Consider the following 14,797-nt stretch of genomic DNA (forward strand, 5'->3'; position numbering starts at 1 on the left):
CTATAGAGGGTCTCTATGGGTTGGAACCAACTCAATGGCACTTAACAAAAGCAACAAGATGACGCCTTTGGAAACAGTATTATACTTGGTTGAGCAATACCTGTCCTAGCAAAATGACCAGTTAAAAAGTCAGGGTCTTGGTTATTCAGTAGTGAGCAGACTAAACAGTGGTAATGGCTTAATAATCATGGCATTGCCCTAACCAAGGCCAAAAACATAAAGGAAAGTACTTACCTTCAGAGATACCTACAGTAATATAAGCCTCAATAAAAAATTTATTAACTTAAAACATGTATTTTAAAACCTGTATGATGCCTGTATGAAATAAATTAAAAATGTGTGTTAGTCTAGAGTCCTGGTGTGGTACTGTAGGATCACACAAAGTCAATGGTTTAAATCCACCAGTCAGAACTCAGCAACATGTTAGTTCAGTGTAAAGCACCAAAAATGAACACTAAGCCTGTTCACATAAAACAGTGAAAAGAAAAAGCAAGGCAGAACTACAAAAGCAGAGAGGCATCAGTGACAAGGGTCAAATAAAGGAACTAACTTCTGTTAGGATACTCATTTACCTTACAAAGGTATGGTGGTTAAATTTAGAATCTAAAGGGTAACAAAATGATAACAAACATACATCATTTCTTTATTAACAAATCAGATCACACAAATCAGTTTAACAAAGTTAACAAAAATTGCCATCTGTATCTTTAGCAGCAGCATACAAACTAACTGGGAAGAAATTCTGTATCTGGGTCAAAGGACTTATGGATTAGAAATCTTAAGACTAGTCAGGTGTGATTGGCAGCTATGATGTTAACTACTGATGGAAGATTCTATTTGTTTCACACTAGTAATAAGCAGCAGCCCTCCCAAATAGATAATGAAACAAGGCGATGATGTAGCCAAAAAAGGGATGATGCAGAAAATCCAATAATGTTCAATCAGTACAAAAGGGAGCACAGAAAAAGGCCATGAAAACTGGAGAAGGTGCAAAAGAGCAAGCTCCCTAGTTACACGGCCATTAAGTAACGTGTCCCTATTCTGAGACCTGAAATTGGAGGGACCGCATCTGGACACTTCAGTTGGATTAGTCAAAGAAGGGGGAAAAAAATTTATATATATATATATATATATATATATCAAGGTGGTGGTATTATTTTTGAAGGAAGGAGAGAAATCATAAGGCCCCAACAATTATTTTGGAAGCTAAATGAAGCAAAGGAAAATATGTTTCCTCCATGATCTAAAATGTCCTATAGAAGAGTGGGTTTCAAAACACAGGGGGAGCGTAGCATGGAGCGAGATAAGTGGATTCAAGACCATTTCTCCCTGACTTTTCCTCATTTTTCAAACTATTTCTAATCATCTTATCGTTTAAGAATTCAGGAAAGATGTCCCTTTCAAAATATGAAATCTGCTGCCACCCTATCCCTTGGTTTTAAAGTTTTGAGCATGAGATTACATTGTTGAGAAATATAATAAACAGTAACCTACAAGGTTTTTTTCAGTGCAATGAAAATCTGCAAAGTTTCCATAAATATTTACATAATATTCAGTAAAGTGAACAAATTACGTTTTTAGTAAGCTGCTGAACTTTGTTATTCCCACCTCACGCACACCTGTTCTTCAGCTGCCAACAAGGTGAATGTTTTTGAAGAATGTGATGAAAATTCTAACAAGCACCCCAGCCATACCTTACCTCCAAAACCATTTCATTCAGTGGCTGCACAGAATTTAACTTTTTAAAGAAGGCAAGCCTTCAGGTTTATAGACAAACCTAGACTGAGAATGTACATTTCCCAATCTGCAGTGTACTCCAACACAATCAGATCCCAGAACTTCATTCGGCATTAATTTAACAAATAATATCAAAGTGTAAATGACAATATGGACAAAATGAATACCAAAGACCATTTTCCTTGATGGGATCAGGAAGAGAACGGAAACTTCAGGAAGAAAAGTGGAGCCCAAGCTCTGGACACTTTATCAAGGCTTCAGCTACTTCGATGAAATCGCCACTCAGCAAACACTACTCTTTTCCATTTTATATTTTTTTCCCTTCACACCAAATTAAACACAAATTGTTTTCACTCTAGAATCATTAATTACACCTTATTTTTCTTAATTAGAAAAAAGTTTACTTGAGTATTTACATAATGTTATTGCCATTTACTACAAGAAAAATTTCTTAAAAACTAATTTGTAGAATCCATCCAGTAACATATAAAAGTGAAATCCATCACTCAGAAGATACAGTTCTTGCTGAATGCATCTGATGCTCAGGGTACACCATCAATAAGAAAAATCCTTGCATGTCATTTGGTTCTTGCTGCAGTCATCTGTGCTCATCTCTCAGAAAGCAAAAGAATCCATTTGACATATCAATAAATATCAACGTAACTGCCCCCCTCCCCCACAAAATAGGTTCCATGGACCACAGATCCAATAAAGAGCAGTTGTGATGAATGATTCCTAGAATCGAATGAGTCCTCCTTAGTCCAATGAGATGATGTCAGGAATGTTACTTCCACTGCTGGCTATGACCCCTGTCTCACTCCTGCTGCTGGATGAACTAACATGAGTACTGCTTTCATGGGGGCTGGTGGTGGTGACAGACGTACTGCTTGCTGTTAAGGGTGAGGTGAGACTATCCAAAAACATAGGAGGACAGTACTGCTTGAAACAAACAATGATGCCGATGAGGAAGAGGCTACATTGACTTTAAATAAAGAGACTAGAGATAGTTAGATATGCACAAGTGATAGCCACACATTTAAATCCCACTGGGATTTAAAATTCTCAAACTGTCACATCTCTGGGTAGCAGGTGGCATGAATTTAGCTATTTTATATTTATTAGTGAATGCAGCATATTCTTGATTCTTTGAAAAGTTGTAGAACTTGATGGTTGACCAGTACATAAGTACAAGTAATATCAGTAATAACTGAAGTCATTTAATATTGGCCCCACAATTACGACTCATACTAAATCTTAGGGATTTGTTCATTAAATGCATTTAGATGGGTTTAAAATCAACAACATGAAAGGCCAATACTTATTTTAATGGCATTCAACAAAAAATGCTCATGTAAAATTCAACAAATCTTTTGAAACTCATATTGAACTAGATGCTTTATGAATACTGACATGTTGAGACTAACCAGCTAAATGGTCATACATATATAACAATACTTAAGCAATTAGAGTGTTAATCATTCCAAAATTGAGACTACATGGTCTGCATGCTCAGGGTAATGATCTCATGTAATCATGAATTCTGGGAATGATTTTCATCTGACCTAATCTAATCTTCCTTGTAATGCTTAACATCCCCCCACTCAAAGTGTTTAAATCTCAAGTCTCCTTGCCATCCTGGTTGTTGATTCCCAAAACAAATTAAAACCTGAGTTTAATATTCTAACACTGACCAAGAAGAATACAGAGGTACGAGCCACAAGTCGGAGCTTACACCACCATTACCTTATTTTAAGTTAGCACTGATGTTAGCAAAATAAGTGAGGTCTAGTATTGACTGCAGAAGATTTCCCACATTTATCTTTAGTTTTAGTGTGTGAAAGAAGATCAATGAGGATATCTGATCAATAGTTTTCATTCTATATACTACAGGCAGTTCCCGGGTTACGAACGAGATTGGTTCCTACGTCTGTCTGTAAGTCAGATTTTTAGGTGCGTCAGACCAGGTACGAATGCTTCTTATTGTCAGTCAAATGTTTGTCTTAGTATATAGCAGATATTTAACCTTTTTATGCATATGAAACACTTAAGAAACACTCCCCAAACGTCTTAAACATAATACAGTACATAATAATGAAACAGTAATAATACTACATACAATACTGTACTATAGAGAATCTGTTTATGTGTGTAAGCATACTGTACTGTAAAAAAAAGTTATTAAAACAGTTTAGGTAGGAAAAAAGAGCAGAGCATTTATAAGATACAACGTTAATAACAGGATGATGCGGAAGATGATGGAGTGATGGTTACTGTTGAAGATGATGAGCCAACTCTTGGAGAGGAAGGGCCTGGTGCTGGAGTTTCGAGGTTTGATTCTGCTGCTGGAGAGGGGGTATTCACTACTGGAAGCAATTTCGTGAAGTAGGCATCAAGGGGGTTTTGTACAGAGCTTTTCTTTTTCTCGTCATAAATGGTCTTGTAGCAACTGAGGCCCTCACTAACTATATGGTAAACTTTGGTGAACCTCTCTGTATTAGAATCTTGCTCCTCTAACTTTGCCATCCCTGCTTCAATGAGACGAAAAGCTTCAGCTAACTCTTCCATCAGAAACTTTTTAGATTCTGGAGTTTTTATGTCCTGGTCTTCTTCAAATGCTATCATCTGCTGCTGTAGTTCCATAAGGTCTTCGTTAGTTAGTTCTTCAGCGTGGGAGTTGAGTAACTCGACAACATCGTTTTCACTGATGTCTAACTGCAGTTGATTACCAATATCGACCACAGCTTGCCTGGCTTCGGCGATATCGTCAGCTGTAAATCCCTGAAAAGCACAGGCAAACTGGGGGCACAATTTGTTCCATGCTCCTTTCATATTTGACTGCTTCACTTCATCCCAAGAATCAGCAATATTTTTGATGGCATCATAGATGTTGTAATTCCTCCAGAACTCCCTTAAACTCATCACATCATTTTGGGTAGCCTTGACGGCTTGTGAGAAGGTCCTCCGTAAATAATAGGCCTTAAAGGAGGCTATGATTCCTTGATCCATTGGCTGAAGTAGCAGTGTGGTGTTGGGGGGTAAAAATACGACTTTGACATTGGGATGAAGGTTATCTAAAGTGGTTGGATGTCCAGGTGCACTGTCAAGCACAAGGAGAACCTTGAAAGGAATTTTCTTGGCCAAGCAATAATGTTCAACAGCAGGAACAAAATGGTTCAAGAACCAATCTTCAAAAATAGCAATAGTAACCCAAGCCTTTGCATTTGCCTTCCAAATAACAGGAAGGCAAGCCTTAGTGATACGGTGAAGCGCCCTCGGATTTAGGGAGCGATACACGAGCAAAGGCTTTAGCTTGAAATCCCCGGATGCATTGCCCCCAAGCAGCAATGTTAGCCTATCCTTCGAAGCCTTGTGCCCTGGAGCATTTTTTTCCTCTTTCGAAATGTAAGTCTTTTCAGGCATTTTTTTCCAAAATAAGCCTGTCTCGTCTACATTAAATATTTGGTCTGGCAAATAACCTTCCTCCTCAGTAATTTTTTCCAGTATTTCAGAAAAATCCCTTGCAGCACTTACATCTGCACTTGTGGCTTCTCCTTGCCCTCTAACGTTATGTAAATTTGCCCTGACTTTAAAACGATTGAACCAACCTCTACTTGCAACAAATTCTTCATCACAACTACCTCCACTGGCTGCTCGTGCAGCTTTTAAATCATTGAAAAGGCTTCGAGCCTTTTCTTGAACTAAAGTATGGCTGATAGGCATATCACGCTGATTTTGATCATCTAACCAAATTATCAAAAGCTTTTCCATTTCAATAATTAAACCACTGCGTTGCTTAGTAATAATTGTAGCTTTCATTGGGGCACAACCTTTCACATGCTCCATTATTCTCACTTTATCCTTTAAAATTGTTCCAATTGTTGACCGACTGTAGCCTAAAGCTTTTCCAATGAATGACGGTGTCTCCCCTCTCTCCGATCGCTTTATTATTTCCACTTTGTTTTCGATTGTGATTGTTTTCCTTTTCTTTGATGCATCTCCAGCAATGGCATGGGACTTACGCTTTGGAAGCATGGTTACAAGGGTAAACAAGAGGAAAATTTAAGCCAAATACAAAGTTACACACTCAACACAGTGTTAATGGCAACGCAATCCAACTTAAAAAAGGCAGACGGCTTCTCCTTCCTCAAGTTGAGGAACCACACTGCTGAAGCCACACGTTTTCATGAGCATCAAAGAGTAGTGGGTGCTTCTGTTACTACCAACCATTATGTTTAACCCCAATTCGTAATACAGTAAACTTGACGATAGTCCGTTCTAAGTATGTGCTTAACTTGTCCATAGTCGGACCTTCTTAACCTAGGGACTTAACTGTATTCAAGCTACCATTACATACACAGGCAATCCTGGAATACGAACAAATTCTGCTCCTGTATCTTTACACTGAATTTGTATGTAAGTTGGAATAGTTAGATACAGTTTGTTAGCTAACGTCAGTCAAATGTTTGTCTTAGTAATATAGTGTGTAGTGTACCTTTCTATGCATAATAAACAGTACAGTAGTAATAATCACATTCTGATGTATGTTGCAAAGGAGCCTGCTTGTTATTACGGACCACTGTATGTACCTTGAATTTTTCATAGTATATCCTTTACAGGGTTGGTTCATAACTGCAGACTAAGTCAGACGTTTGTAACCCGGGGACTGCCTGTATTGGATTATAGAACAGAAATTTAAAACTGAAGTTTAGACTACATGACCTGTAAGGTTAATAAAATGGGAACAGCCCCAGGCTTAAGCTCCCAATCAGTGGAAGGCAACAATATAGCTGCCTTTTGAAGAAGTAGTTTAATATTTACACTGGATAAATGCCTTGGTTCAAAATAAAACGATTGTACACACAAAAGGAAGTGAAGAGGGAAAGGTAATTGTCCCTAAAGAGCTTCTAAGGTATTCTAAATAGTTAAATTATCAGGTATTAACATTCTTTAAAAGCACACCAATTTGCAACTTTCCACTACATTTTTATATCCTTCTACCTCACAGTTTTTGACTGCCTGAAAGTAAAAAGATAACACCTTAACTTATGAATACTAGATACCACAGGTCTGCCACCACTAAGCCTTGAATTCTTGTACTGTCTCTCATCTCACAGTGTGCCAGGTGTGTGATGGTACTGTTTGCACTAGGACAAAGGGACAAAACAAAACCTAAGGGTTCTAAGATATAAGGAAGGCACATCCCTATCCCTTTTATTGGCTTGCTGATACGTGTGCCAAATAAAACTGAAATTAAATCCTCGAGGCTCCAAGATGATTTTCTTAAAGGTTTTTCACACAAAAACTTTTAAGCCTAAAAAATCCATTTCCCTAGAAAAATATATAGACACCTTTGTTATAGAATCTACTGATGGAAACAGGAGACTGATGTAAGGCCTGTGACTGGCCAGTTCTGAGCATCCCAGGAAAAAGTGGTCCATATTGTTCTTCCTCCATCCCTTTCTCTAAACACTGTCTCTTCAATCTCTATCCTTTCATCTTCAACATCATGGGACTATCAAACTAATGATTCAAGTCTGCTTTATTGGCTACTAATGTTGTTTATGTATGGAATGTGTTTTATAAATTATTGCTAAAGTTGTAACCTCCAGTCACTTAGCACTGTTTCTCCTCATTCTAATCACTCAAATGCGCCTAAAAACTGTCAACTGATTAAGCCAAATAAAATGTAATTTTAAATTCACGTTATTAAGGCCAACATTTCATAGACTGAAAACAGGCTTTTCCCCTTAAAATAAACCTTTTGTGGAATAGTTATATAGTACCTCTAGGCCATCAGTGTCACTGAGAGCTGACTGTTCTGATTTGATGCAACTGGTCATTTTCAGTTAGTGTGACATAATCAACAAGCAAATACTAATTAGTTGCTTAAATTCAGGATACATACCTGGGGATCAACTGGAATAAGGGAAAGAAAATCCAAACCTAAAACAAAAATGCTTTGTTAATAGTTGTCTCTTTCATTTTGGAGACTAGAATTATTTCCCCAAATCACTTTGTATTTACTCTAAGCCACAAAACATTTGGGGTATGTGCTTACCACTCTGCCATATGAAGTTTCACAGCATGACTGGTAATATTTAATGTGCATAAACCCAACGTTGAACATATCTCCCCTGACAAAACAACTGGAGAAACCACATCCCAGCGACTCAAAAGCAGCCATTCAAAAATTCCAGAGAAGTAGGACATCACCCCTTTGTCACGTAACACAAGGCGAAGGCATAAAAACGATGAGTTAATGATCTGGATTTGGACCATTTAAAAAAAAAAAAAAAAAAAACATACTTAGGCTCTTAAGATACTTGACATTTATTTTTTTGTTTAGAAATACACCATATTGAGGTTCATCTAGAATATCACTTCTTCAACACGTGACTGTTTCATTGCTCTCTGTTCCGCTGCTCCCACAGCAAGGGCAGTGCAGTCAGCACTGAAGCCCGAGGTCTTGGTAACTGCTGCTCACTGTCAGGCGAAATCTGAGCAAGGTTCTACACCAAAGACTTAGGATTCTGCAACTGCATTTTAGAAAACAGGAATGTGGAACAGGTTGCCCAATTATACCGTATGGAAGTACTAAACAAAGTCATTAACAATTAATAATCTGTCAAGAGATCTGAAAAGTCTAGTAATAAATTTTAAAGTCAGTTCCCCTAGACCTCTGTTTGACTCATTTCTTTTCAATTATTTTAAATTCAGTTTTTAAAATCACATACTAGGTTTTAGGCCATTAATATGGGCCAATCTCTACTCAATTTCATGAACTTTTGTATGCTGGTATTGGACATCACACTAAATATAATCACCACACAAATCAGAAGTCTGATACTAGATTATTCTTCAAATTAGAGAACATTAGTGGGGATATTTTAAAATCTTAATAACCAGTATGAATAAATTATAACTAAATATGTTAACGTACACTCTCCTATCATCTGTAAAGATGTTAGAAAAATGCTTACCACATGATATAAGCAATAGCACCAATTATGTTTTAAATCCTTTTTGAAGTATTTTTTAAAGTGTTGGCCAAATGTTGTGCTTCTAGCAGGGCTTTAAGCAAAAGACTTGGTATAGGAAATCATAATAAATTTTCCAATGAATTCCCCATTACATTGATAATCATTAAGTGACATAACTCAGTTAAGCAGGTTTCTCTTCAAATTAGTACTGTTCACAAAAGGAAATCCTTTCTGCTTCTGCTGAACAGTAATATACAATTTGTCTAGCCCTTAAAATACCATCAGTGTTGTATACACTTAATACTGCTATTATGTTATATTAAGTTTATTAAACTACCATTTAATTGGCTTAATTTTAATAATTTTGTTTTGCTTCAAAAGGTGTTTTAAATTTTTGTAAGAGCTTCCGCTTTTTATAGTTAAAACTTTTTTATTTTGAATTGAAGGAAGGTTTGCAGAGTGGTTCTTAGTCTTACCGTTTATATGTCAATCATTTTTAATGTTTGTTGAATTTTTCCATTTTAATAATTGAAACGTTTTATGTAAAGCAAAATAAAGTATCCACATTTCTAGTGAAATGTTTAAAGCCAAATCACTAGTAAAGACATAAAATTTCTAAACGTTTATCCCCACTTCATAATTTCAGTTAAAAGACAGTCACAGGTTTAATACAAACTCTCAAACTCTTTTTGCAGCTTTACCAGCAGAGGCTGAACAATCAGGTCCAAAGTCTTCCTAGTTTCATTATTTCCAGTGGCAACTCTTCAGATGTACCGCCTGTTTCTCAGTGGTGATTATTTCACATGTATCAGTAGTTCTAAATGTCTACTGAGAACAGATTTGACAGATGTACTTAATCTTTATCTTTCGACATTCTCATCTAGTGATAATTAAATATAATGACTTATACAATGCCATAATCAAACACCTAGAAATGTATCCAAAATTTTGGTGGAAACTCCAGATTGTGTCCCTTTGTTGTCTATACATAGTCCAACAGGGTTTTATTATAAATAATTCTCATGAAACCATTTTTCTCAAACACAAACATTTAAGTTTGATTGAGTAGCATGTTATTTCTAATAAAACTTTAAAGACTCTAAACTAGAATCAGTCCTCAATTTTATGTAGATCAGTTTTACACTTTTCTAAGTACTTAATGCTAGAAAATGCTTACTTTTACAAAATGTTGTGGATTGAATTGCATCCCCCCAATGTAAGTGTTGTAAATTCTAATCTCTATACTGAGATTGGAGTCCTGGGGTAGTGCTGTAGGATAAATGCTGGACTATTACCCAAAGGGTCAGTGGGTTCAAACCCACCAGCCACTCCTCGGAAACCCTACATAGGGTTGTTATGAGTCAGAACTGACTCCAAGGCACTTAGCAACAACAATAACAACATGCCTATGGTTATAATTCCATGTTAGAATGGACTCTATTTATGTTAATGACAGTATTAGTGTATGTCTTGAGTCAAACTTTTTCAAAATATAAAAGAGATTAAATAAGCAAGTCAGTGAACAGAAATGGGGGTAAGGTATTTGCTAGGACACATGATTTTTTCCAAGTAGTCAGGAAGCAAGAGCTGAAGAGACAAGAACCTTTTATCAGGTTCTAGAAAGAAAGCCTTCCCCAAGTAACACTTGAATTTGGACTGCAGACCTCCTCAACAGTGAGAAAATAAATTCTGCATGTTAAAGTCACTCCCTTTATAGATAACTAGACAGAATTTGGTACCAGAATAGTGGTACCAGCTCTAACAGATACTTAAAATCTAGAACGGGTTTTAGAATTGGGAAATGGCTAAAAGAGTTTTAAGATGCTTTGAAGACTGCTTTGAAGTCTTGAATGCTTTGAAGGGACTGTTGATAAGAGTTATACACATGAAAAGAAATTTTGGTGAGGGCTCAGAAAAAGTGAGTAGAGCTATGTAGAAAGTCTCAATTGATTTAGAGAATACATATAGCAAAAGAATATTACTAGAAACATGAACTATAAATTTGTTTCTGGTGAGGCTTTTTAAAAGAAAATGATGAACACATCATTGGGCAATGGAGGAGGGGGCAACACTCTTTATGTAGTGGCAAAGAACTTGTCAGGAATTATGCTCAAATGTTTGGTAGTAGGTAGAATTTGTGATGAACTTGGATAATCAGGCTGGTGAATTTTCTAAGCAAGATTTTAAAGTGGCCGTATGATTTCTCCTTGCCATGAAAAGAAAGAGGTAGATTTGAAAATGAACTGTGCAAAACGCAAAAACAGAACTGAAAGATTTGTAACATTCTGTTATACAAACTAAGGACACATGTTCTAGAATGCTCACCTGTAACGTGGCTATACAACCTTTTCTTAAGGAGATTAAATTAAGCCTGTGACTGATGGATCTAACCAGCTACCATAGCACATAACCCATTATCTTAGACTAAGGGGTCAGAGAAAGGATGAAAGCAAGGACTGCTGTCCACCGCTTAGGAGTCTATAGGCAAGACACAGACCTAAGGAGATACATTAGTTACCCTCCATGAAAAGGAAAGGAGCAAATCTGGAGCAGCTCTATGATGAGCAGAACTTTGAAAGGTGCCCGAAAAGTAAAGTTGCCCCGTTTCAAAGAATGGAGCCATGGTCTTCTGTATATCAAAGTGTGGGGATACGGTCTTCTAGATTTCAAAGACATCTTTGCCATCTTGGTTCTGGAAAATGGGGCTGTCATTAAGGCACGCCACTAGGATGTGGCCACAGTTGCTGTCCCAGTGGGAAGGCAGAGGTGAAACCCAAGGCTGAGGGACCTCAACAAGTGTCTGGAGTTCAAGGCAAATTGGCAAGACAGTTTCAGAGAACAGAGGAGTATGCTCAAGTCTTGAGGGCTACTGTTTATTGTTCTGTTGGGTGCTGGACTGCTTGGTGCATTATTCCATCTATCTCTCCACTTTTCCCATTTGTAATGGAAATGCCTACTTTTTGTCACAGGATGCATCACCAGGTCTCACCCTGTTTGATTTAGATGACTCAGAAGATAAAAATTCAAATTTGGAGTGGATTTAGACTTTTTGGATGACATCAGGGGTGAATGTATTACACATATGGTAAGAACATGAATTCTGGGGGTTCAAAGGGTGACATGTTGAGGATTGAACTGTGTCTCTCAAAAAATATGAACGGTAGTAAGTTCAAGCCTTGGAAATGGGCTCTTTCTTACGTTGTTGAGGCAGGATTAGTTTAAGACGTGTCTTGAGTCAATCTCCTTTGAGATAGAAAAGACATGAAACAAGCAAGTAAGCAAGCAGAGATGGTGTGAGAGAGATGCCACGCCACGTGGAGATCTCCAACATATAAGAAAGCAAAAGCTGAAGCTACAAGGACTTTAGTACACAGTTGACAGTGAGAAAAAACCTTCCCTTAGAGCCGGCACCCTGAATCTGGACTTCAAGCCTCCTTAACTGCACAAAAATAAATTTGTTAAAATCACCCAACCTGTGCACAGCGCTTCTGTTTTAGCACACTAGGTAACTAAGACACCTAAAACCAGTGATGTTTAATTCGGATGGTACATTCTAAATGTACTTTCTTTATTAACACTGATAAAATTGTATTTTTGTTTTAAACGCAAAATTATGTGAAATTACTTAGTTTTCTTGTCACTTAAATGACAACACATTTTCTTTTCTTGAGCCATAAACTTTAACAGGACATGATTGCTACAAGATCAAGTATGAAAATGTTTAGCATTTTCAAAGTTTTATGATACAACTTTAAAGCACCATTCACACCTGACAATATGGCACTAGCAATAATAAGGCAGTCATAATTTGTTCTTGAAATAATCAAGCTGTTTTCCATTCCATAAATACAAATAATCTGTTTTATTTTGTATTCATTGTTGCACAGTATCAGAAGATGCTCCAAGCTGCAGTTCATTATTAATATCGTTTCTTCTTTGTTCTCCTGCAGATTCAGAAGATCCATATTTATGATGTTTAAAAGGAATGTTAAGAACGTATTAAAACTTTGTCATTTCTCTATTCTGTGTTCAGTTTTAATATTTTAATATAAATCCTTAAATTTAAATCAATACTCTATACAATATGACTAATGACATAAAAGTATGCACAATAAAATCAAATACTAATTACAACGGAGTACATTAACAATAAAACCATAGTAAAAGCTATACTACTTAGATGCAGTAGCTGCCACACAATTCACAGATGATATTAAAAACCATTTCATTTTTCTAAAGCACAGAGCGATATGGAAAGAATGCCTATGACTGTGTGTAACCCAAAAGGTCCTGAACTGGCACAGGGTGCTGCGAATAGTTTTCAGATGTTGCTACATGGCAGGAGGCCTTCCCAACAAGAGTCATCATGACATTCTGTGACAAATTCACTTCAACCAATGAGTTTAGGTTCGATTCCTATGATTCAATGTTAAGCAATATTCTAGAGAAACATGAGGTAGATCCTTTTCTGTTCAGTTTACCAACTGCTTAAGAATACTAGTATCATCATAATGATTTATACTGACTAAATATGAGTCATGGATATTAGTTCTTATTGTTTCAATAAACAACAAAAGGAAAAGAAAAAAAAAATGTCATTTCTGACTGACAGACCCCTCTAAGACAGAGCAGCACTGCCACTTAGGGTTCCAAGGCTGTCATCTTTACAGATGCAGCCTGCCACATGTTTCTCCTGCAGAGCAGCTGCTAAGGTCAAACTAAGGACCTTTTAGTTACTGGCTGAGTATTTCAACCACTGAGCCACTGGGCTCTTTATTTCCTCAATATTAGTTTAAAATTCATTTACCAAATACACAGTTCATACATTTTACTCTACTTTGTCAAAACTAATTCTTTTTAAATAGTCATTTTATGCTCAAATTCTGAAATAATATAAATTCTTCCAAATGAAAAACTCATCCAGACTCACAATTCACAGGGCAGGTAATGAGTAAATTGTATCTCTGTTACTGCTCAATGGCAGGGTCACTTGAATTTAGTAATGTAACAGAAACAGTCCTGGTCTTTTGAATTTAAGGTCTTTAGCAACCAAATTCTTCTGTAATGCTTTTCTACAACACATCCCAAGATGAAACCTGGATACTCTTAGATCACTTGAAATGAGTCAAGTTGTTAAAGCAATGCATACCAGAGTTAGAAATTAATCTGAGTTTCCATTTTTGTCCTGGATTAGAGGGCCTCAGTAACAAGTTTTGTAAACAACAAATACTTCAAAACTGTTGTCAGCTGGGTTTACAGATACAGAGAATGCGTTAAAATACCAATTCCCAAACTATATATGGAGTAAAACATAAAAAGCAGCAAAAGGCATTAGATTTATTTTTGGAAGAATACTAATTTTAGTACATTATTTTCTACGAAACTTCAAATAAGCTAAAATAATTTCAAGTGACAAAAATTACACAGCTATCAATATTCAATAACAGATTAAGCATTATGCTTGAAATAAAGACCTCTTTCAAGGGTTTAAGAAAGGATCAGAAGCCAAAATCTGCTTAACAGGAGAGGGAATTGTACTCAACTGAAAAGGTGAGAAAGGAGATCTTGAATATAAGAGACACTGTGACTGTAACTTGCTTGCATATGACTGACAAAAATGCCTGCAAAATCAATGGCTCTGGAGAGGGAAGAGAATTGGAGGGGGAAGGGTTATATAAACCCTTTAATTTTAAATTTTAATTAAAAAAAAATGTGGTCTTGGTTGCTTAAGTTTTACTACAAAAGTAGAGAAAGTAACTGAATTTTTCCAGCTTTAGAGTTAATATGCATGTAAAAGATATCCTTAAATGTTAACCAAGCAATACCACAGGAAAACAGTCGGTAGGTAGATCCTATTCAAATAGTGGAGTTTAAAATTCACAATGTAAAGCTAGTAGCCAAAGAGAACTCCACACTCTACTATACTATGTTCTGATGGGCTACCAAGAAGTGCACCTTAGAAGGGAATACTCTTCCTAACCTTTGAAGCTTCTCCAACAAAGTACATAGTATCTATAATGAAGAAGAAATCCTATGAATGTTTTTCTACTAATATACCACTAATATTTCCTACTAGGAAT

At 36.5% G+C, this 14,797-nt stretch overlaps 1 protein-coding gene across 2 annotated transcripts in view; it reads right to left on the reverse strand.

The window, feature by feature from the left end:
- Positions 1–2,493: 2,493 nt before the first annotated feature.
- PIAS2 (protein inhibitor of activated STAT, 2) overlaps positions 2,494–14,797 on the reverse strand; it is a 110,309-nt gene continuing 98,005 nt past the window's right edge. The window contains exons 12-13 of one of the 2 annotated variants that reach the window (XM_006835108.1): positions 7,643–7,680; positions 2,494–2,673 (exon numbers count right to left, since the gene is read on the reverse strand). In XM_006835108.1, coding sequence (XP_006835171.1) covers positions 2,494–2,673; positions 7,643–7,680 — 218 coding nt within the window. Of the gene's footprint in view, positions 2,674–7,642; positions 7,681–12,568; positions 12,662–14,797 lie in introns of those variants that run through there. The other variant, XM_006835109.1, reaches the window with a different exon arrangement.

The sequence above is a fragment of the Chrysochloris asiatica genome, unplaced genomic scaffold (genome assembly GCF_000296735.1).
Source record: "Chrysochloris asiatica unplaced genomic scaffold, ChrAsi1.0 scaffold00015, whole genome shotgun sequence".
NCBI classification, from domain to species: domain Eukaryota; kingdom Metazoa; phylum Chordata; class Mammalia; order Afrosoricida; family Chrysochloridae; genus Chrysochloris; species Chrysochloris asiatica.